This window comes from Salarias fasciatus, chromosome 8 (genome assembly GCF_902148845.1).
Source record: "Salarias fasciatus chromosome 8, fSalaFa1.1, whole genome shotgun sequence".
Lineage (NCBI taxonomy): Eukaryota > Metazoa > Chordata > Actinopteri > Blenniiformes > Blenniidae > Salarias > Salarias fasciatus.
In genome coordinates this window covers 116,772-122,482 of record NC_043752.1, presented here as the reverse complement: position 1 = coordinate 122,482, position 5,711 = coordinate 116,772, and the positions used below count along the sequence as shown (strand labels likewise).

The window sequence follows — 5,711 nt, the reverse complement described above, 5'->3', positions numbered from 1 at the left end:
CCTCCGCTGCTCGGTTGGTAGAGCAGGTCAACTTATGACCGGAAGGTTGGCGGTTCGATCCCCGCTGTGGCTACAGCAGCAGCTCACCACCACCCAGTATGGAGAGAGTGAATTGTGCAATGTAAAGTGTCTTTGAGTGTCCTGAAAATCGCTGTATAAAACCAATGCATTATTATTATGCGCAAGCATGTTGAGGTAAGTCGTGCTTCTCGTTTTCTTTCCATCAAGCTAACTAATGCTGTTATTCGGCTGGCTAACCAAGTTCGCTGCCAACCTGACGTGATCAGTGTTCCAGGTCCCACAGCAAACATCCCACAGCTGCTTCCCCCCGTGGTCTGGACAGTCCAGGCAGGACTCGGCAGCTTTTTAACTCTTTTATCGCCTCCTGATAAATGCAAATGTGTAAGCTAGTTATTTAGCGTCTGTCTTAACCTAGTAATCCTACAGCTGGGAAAGCAGAGTCATTCATGATGCCATCTTTTCATAAACGGACACTTTCTTCCCTCCGTTTTCCAAAATAACTGCTCACACTCCAGCAGATGGTGTGGATGGAGGCACTGATTCTGAAGCCAGTCTCCATTTTCCTCTGCTGACATGCAAACGCCAAACCGCAGGGTTTTTTTTCAAGCCTCCACTTTTAGTGCCAGAGCGGGAGCCCTAAATCTTTTCCATTAGCATCCTCAAAACAGATGAACAAATCACAATGGTTTAAGTTTTATCTGTTCTTTTATTAGATCGTTATGTGAACCAAACCAAGACACACTGTGTGAATACATCCATCATTTAAGATCACAGTTTCTCTTGTTTATTATGAACCTCATACTTCATATGTTTTTGTGACCAAATTTTGCATTCTGATGCACAAATGCATTAGCTGTAGAAACATATCTATGAGTATAACAAATAAAATGCTGAGTATTTAATAAAGGTAGTGATTTACATAGTAATGAAAATATTTGTATATGTATGTTTTCAGAGGAGACATCCATCAGAGCTGAAGGCCTTTGGTGACGGTGTGGCAACACGGAACCAACACTGGAGCCTCCAGGAATGCTGCCGAACAACCTGAACTGGACGCCATGACGGCAGGACGGCAGGACGGCGGACGTGGACCACAGGCAGCAGTGGACACACTTGTCATGAGCTTCATGTGTGTTGGGCTCATCCAGCTTCAGTGGCAGAGCGAGTACCTCTTCAGACTGTTCATGTATGTAACTGAATTTGCTTCACTACCTGTAAATAAAACAGTTTAATTGATATGTATTATGTACGTACGCATGTCCTCGTTTCCTTTTTGCACAACACAATACAGGCAGAAAACACCTGTTGTTAAAAAGTAACTTTTTACTTTTACTCAAAGTACATTTTAAATCATTTACTTTTACTTGAGTAGATTTTTTGACAGGTAACTTTACTTGTACTTAAGTAAAATCACATCAGAGTAACAGTACTTGTACTTGAGTATAATATTTTTGTACTCTTTCCACCTCTGGTAAGGCCGTAGTAAGACCGTTTTCCATGAAAATTGGCAAAAAAAAAAAATAAAAAATCTGTTTTGACTTAAAAAGTGGTAAGGCAATAAGTAGTGAGACCATTTTTCATGAAAATTGGCCCCAACTTTTTTTCTTAATTTTGAAGTTAAAAAAGTGGTAAAACCATTTTTCATAAAAATTTGCAAAAAAAAAAAAATCTTCATTTTGATGTTAAAAAAGTGGTAAGGCTATCATGTGACCATTTCTGTGAAAATGTGTCAGATTTTTTTTTGTAATTTTGACTTTGAAAAAGTGGTAATAATATAATAAGACAATTTTACTTAAATTGGCAAAAAAAAAAAATTTCTTAACTTTGATTTAAAAAAAGTGGTCAGACTATAGTAAGACCATTTTTCATGAAAATTGGCGATTTTTTTTCTTCTTAATTTCATCTCCAAAAGTGTGCTTGGGGAACGTCCGTGAGTGTAAACTGAAGGAGGGAAATGGGAGTCGAACCGGTGAGCACACATATCAGACCACTGCTCCACAGACACAACTGCAAAAGTGTTATAACACCATCAAAAATAAAGTTTTAATTTTTACTTTTTACTTTTTTGGAGCTAAGGCTATACTAAGATCATCGATGTTTAAAAATTCAACAAAAACTTTTTGAGAATTTTCACTTTATTTTGGAGGTAAGACCATCAACAAGTGAAAATTAAAAAAAAAATTTTTTTGATAATTTTTTGTTTTGAGGTAAGGCTCTCTCACGGCTGGCCTGGGAACGCCTTGGGATCCTCCCAGAGGAGCTGGAGGAAGTGTCTGGGGACAGGAAGTCTGGGCATCCCTGCTGAGACTGCTGCCCCCGCGACCCGGCCCCGGATAAGCGGTAGAAGATGGATGGATGGATGGTAAGGCTATAGTAAGACCATTTAAAGCAACACTAAGGAACTTTCAGTTTTTTTTTTTTTTTTTTTTTTTAAAAAAAAAAAAAAAAAAAAAAATGTATGTATGGTTCTGTAATTTTCTGTGTTGGTTGTCGGCTCTGTTTTGGTGTTGTCTAGATTGGGGGTTTGGGATTGTTCTAGGTTGCGTGTGGTGCGTCGACAACACTGTTTTGTATTGTGACTTTGTACATAGGTTGTGCCGCCCCCCCCCCCCCTTCCGTTCTCCCTCTCTTTATCTTTCTCTCTTTCTGTCCCTGCTCTCTGAGCGTTTCCGTCCCGGTCCTGTCCGGTAGCCATGCCGGATGCCAGCTTTAAATAAAGGCAGCAGCAGGAGGAGACTCAGTCTCATCCTGCTGCTAATATTAAAATCTGTTCGGATAGTAAAAGGCTACAATCATACAATATTGCACGCCCCAGCTACCGAACAGGACAAGGGAAAAAAAAAAAAAAAAAAAGAGGAACTTTCAGTTTTGGTTGATTTTGGCGGCGCCAGTGGACAAAGCGGTAGTGTTTTGCCTGAAGGAATACTACAGTTCCCATGAGGCCTAGCGCGTGGCGTGGTGAAATGCTGCTCCCGGTGGCGTGCTGTCGGACTGAACTCGCCTTCATTTGTTTCCAGTGGCTGTGTGAAGGACGGATAGCGACGAGGTCATGAATCTAAATGAATCTAATGGTGGCTAAACAATGTTCTATCATGATGTGACGCACGCCGTAAAGCCGTCCGCACACGTGGAGGTTTCCAGTGAGCAGGGCTCCTCCCACCCTCCTCACTGCTGCTCAGAACAAGAGAAGCAACACCGACGCCGTCAGGCTGACGGAGGCTCATTCAGCTGCTGGAAGTCGATGTAGCATCACAAAAGATATTCACTGAAAATAAAAATTTTGATAATTTTCACTTTATTTTGGAGGTAAGGCTATAGTAAGACCATCGAAGGGTGAAAATTGAGAATTTTTTTTTTTTGATAATTGTTTATTTTGGATGTTAAAGTGATAGTAACACCATCAATGTTTAAAAATTCAACATTTTTTTTTGAGAATTTTCACTTTATTTTGGAGGTAAGAATGTAGTCAGAGAATTGACAAGTAAAAATTGAAAAAAAAATGTTGATGAATTTTCATATTTTTTGGAGGAAAGGCCATTGAAGAGAAAAATTATTTTTTTCTTTTTTAATTTTCACTTTATTTTGAATGTAAGACCATTGAAGGGTGAAAATTGAAAAAAAAGGCTATTTTTTTCTTAAAAATTTTCACCTCATTTTGGAGGTGAGGCGATCATAAGACCATCGGAGAGTGAAAAAAAAATTGACCAGGTTTTGTTTGATAATTTTCACTTTATTTTGGAGGTGAGGCTGCAGTAAGACCATCGAAGGGTGAAAATTGGAAAAAAAAATGTTTTTTTCGATAAGCTTTCTGACAGCCCCGGAGCCGGGGCCTCACCCTCACCCTGAAACCCGGTCCCACCCCAGAGCCAAGGCCCCAGCCTGGAGCCGGGGCCCCACCCTGGATCCAGGCCTGGGGCTGGGACTGTGAAGCGAGCGCCCGGTGACCGGGCCTTGCCCACGGCGCCCGGCCGGGTCCAGCTCCAGGGGCGCCGTGGCTCTGACCTCTCGTGGACTCACCACCTGCCGAGGGACCCGTCCGGGCCCGGTGCAGGGTGGGCAGGGTGGCAGCCGACGGCAGGGGGCCCGGCGACCTGACCCCGGACACAGAGACCGGCTCCAGGGACCGTCGCTGAGTGAAACCTGAAAATATTGTTTTTTCTACTGAGATCAGGAAGTGAGGCTACAGGAAGACCGCCGGTCCCTCCAGAGGGGGTCAGGAAGACCGCCGGTCCCTCCAGAGGGGTCAGGAAGACCGCCGGTCCCTCTAGAGGGGGTCAGGAAGACCGCCGGTCCCTCTAGAGGGGGTCAGGAAGACCGCCGGTCCCTCTAGAGGGGGTCAGGAAGACCGCCGGTCCCTCTAGAGGGGGTCAGGAAGACCGCCGGTCCCTCCAGAGGGGTCAGGAAGACCGCCGGTCCCTCCAGAGGGGTCAGGAAGACCGCCGGTCCCTCTAGAGGGGGTCAGGAAGACCGCCGGTCCCTCCAGAGGGGTCAGGAAGACCGCCGGTCCCTCTACAGGGGTCAGGAAGACCGCCGGTCCCTCCAGAGGGGTCAGGAAGACCGCCGGTCCCTCTGGAGGGGGTCAGGAAGACCTCCGGTCCCTCCAGAGGGGGTCAGGAAGACCGCCGGTCCCTCCAGAGGGGTCAGGAAGACCGCCGGTCCCTCCAGAGGGGTCAGGAAGACCTCCGGTCCCTCCAGAGGGGTCAGGAAGACCGCCGGTCCCTCCAGAGGGGTCAGGAAGACCGCCGGTCCCTCCAGAGGGGTCAGGAAGACCGCCGGTCCCTCCAGAGGGGGTCAGGAAGACCGCCGGTCCCTCCAGAGGGGTCAGGAAGACCTCCGGTCCCTCCAGAGGGGTCAGGAAGACCGCCGGTCCCTCCAGAGGGGTCAGGAAGACCGCCGGTCCCTCCAGAGGGGGCGTCTGGCAGTAGCGTGAGCAGCAGCAGAAACGGCGCCGGCGGCGTGGGGTGGTCTCAGGAGAGGTTTTATTAAGCGACGGTTCAAACAGTCGTGTTACTGAGAGGAAGCAGCTGAAACACCGGAGGACGCTTCCCGAGGTTAACTTAGAACAAAGAAACACCAGAGCCGTATATACAGGGGGGGTGCCAGAGGTGCAGGGGTCTCGGGGTGGGGGGGTATGCAGATGGGGGTTTGTGGGCGGGGCTGGCGGTGTGGGGGTGGGGCTGGCTTTAGTACATGTAGCCTTTGGAGTACTGCTGGGGGCCCGGGGCGGGGCCGGGGGCGGGGCCGGGCGGCCCCTGCTCCGGCGGGTACGGCCCCCCCTCGTCCAGGTGGGACAGCGGCACCGTGTCCTCCTCGTTGACGTAGCGCTCGAACTCCGCCTTCAGGCTCGGCCGCTGGCTGTCGGGGAACGCCAGCGAGATGAGCGCCTCGGGCTCGCACACAAACTTGTAGACGTAGCGCTCGCCGGCGACCTGGAGGAGGGGTCAAAGGTCACCGTCATCACGTCATTCAAATTTAGAAGAAGCAGGAAATTCATGAATGAAGTCATGAAAGTGTCGGAGCCTCCGACCTTCTGCATGATTCCCTTCTCGTAGTAATAACGCAGAGAGCGGCTCAGCTTGTCGTAGTTCATGGCTGGACGGTTCTTCTGCATCCCCCACAGCCGGGCCACCTGAGGAAGAGGAGGAGGAGGAAGAGGAGGGGGGGGAGGAGGAAGAGGAGGGGGGGAGAGG

At 48.3% G+C, this 5,711-nt stretch overlaps 1 protein-coding gene across 1 annotated transcript; it reads right to left on the bottom strand.

Annotated features, from left to right (window-relative positions):
* Positions 1 to 3,849: 3,849 nt before the first annotated feature.
* LOC115393414 (ETS translocation variant 4-like) lies at positions 3,850 to 5,646 on the bottom strand. Its single transcript, XM_030098398.1, has 2 exons — positions 5,549 to 5,646; positions 3,850 to 5,450 (listed from the first exon to the last, which is right to left on the bottom strand). Exons 1-2 carry the CDS (start codon positions 5,630 to 5,632, stop codon positions 5,205 to 5,207), a joined length of 330 nt encoding a protein of 109 aa, XP_029954258.1. The 5' UTR covers positions 5,633 to 5,646; the 3' UTR covers positions 3,850 to 5,204.
* Positions 5,647 to 5,711: the final 65 nt, after the last annotated feature.

What these genes read in the sequence shown, in the direction of transcription:
- LOC115393414 (XM_030098398.1), bottom strand. Translation starts at nt 5,632, where the DNA reads ATGCAGAAGAACCGTCCAGCCATGAACTACGACAAGCTGAGCCGCTCT. An exon ending in AGAAGGGAATCATGCAGAAG is followed by an intron (nt 5,451 to 5,548) that starts GTCGGAGGCTCC and finishes CCCCTCCTCCAG; the next exon opens with GTCGCCGGCGAGCGCTACGT.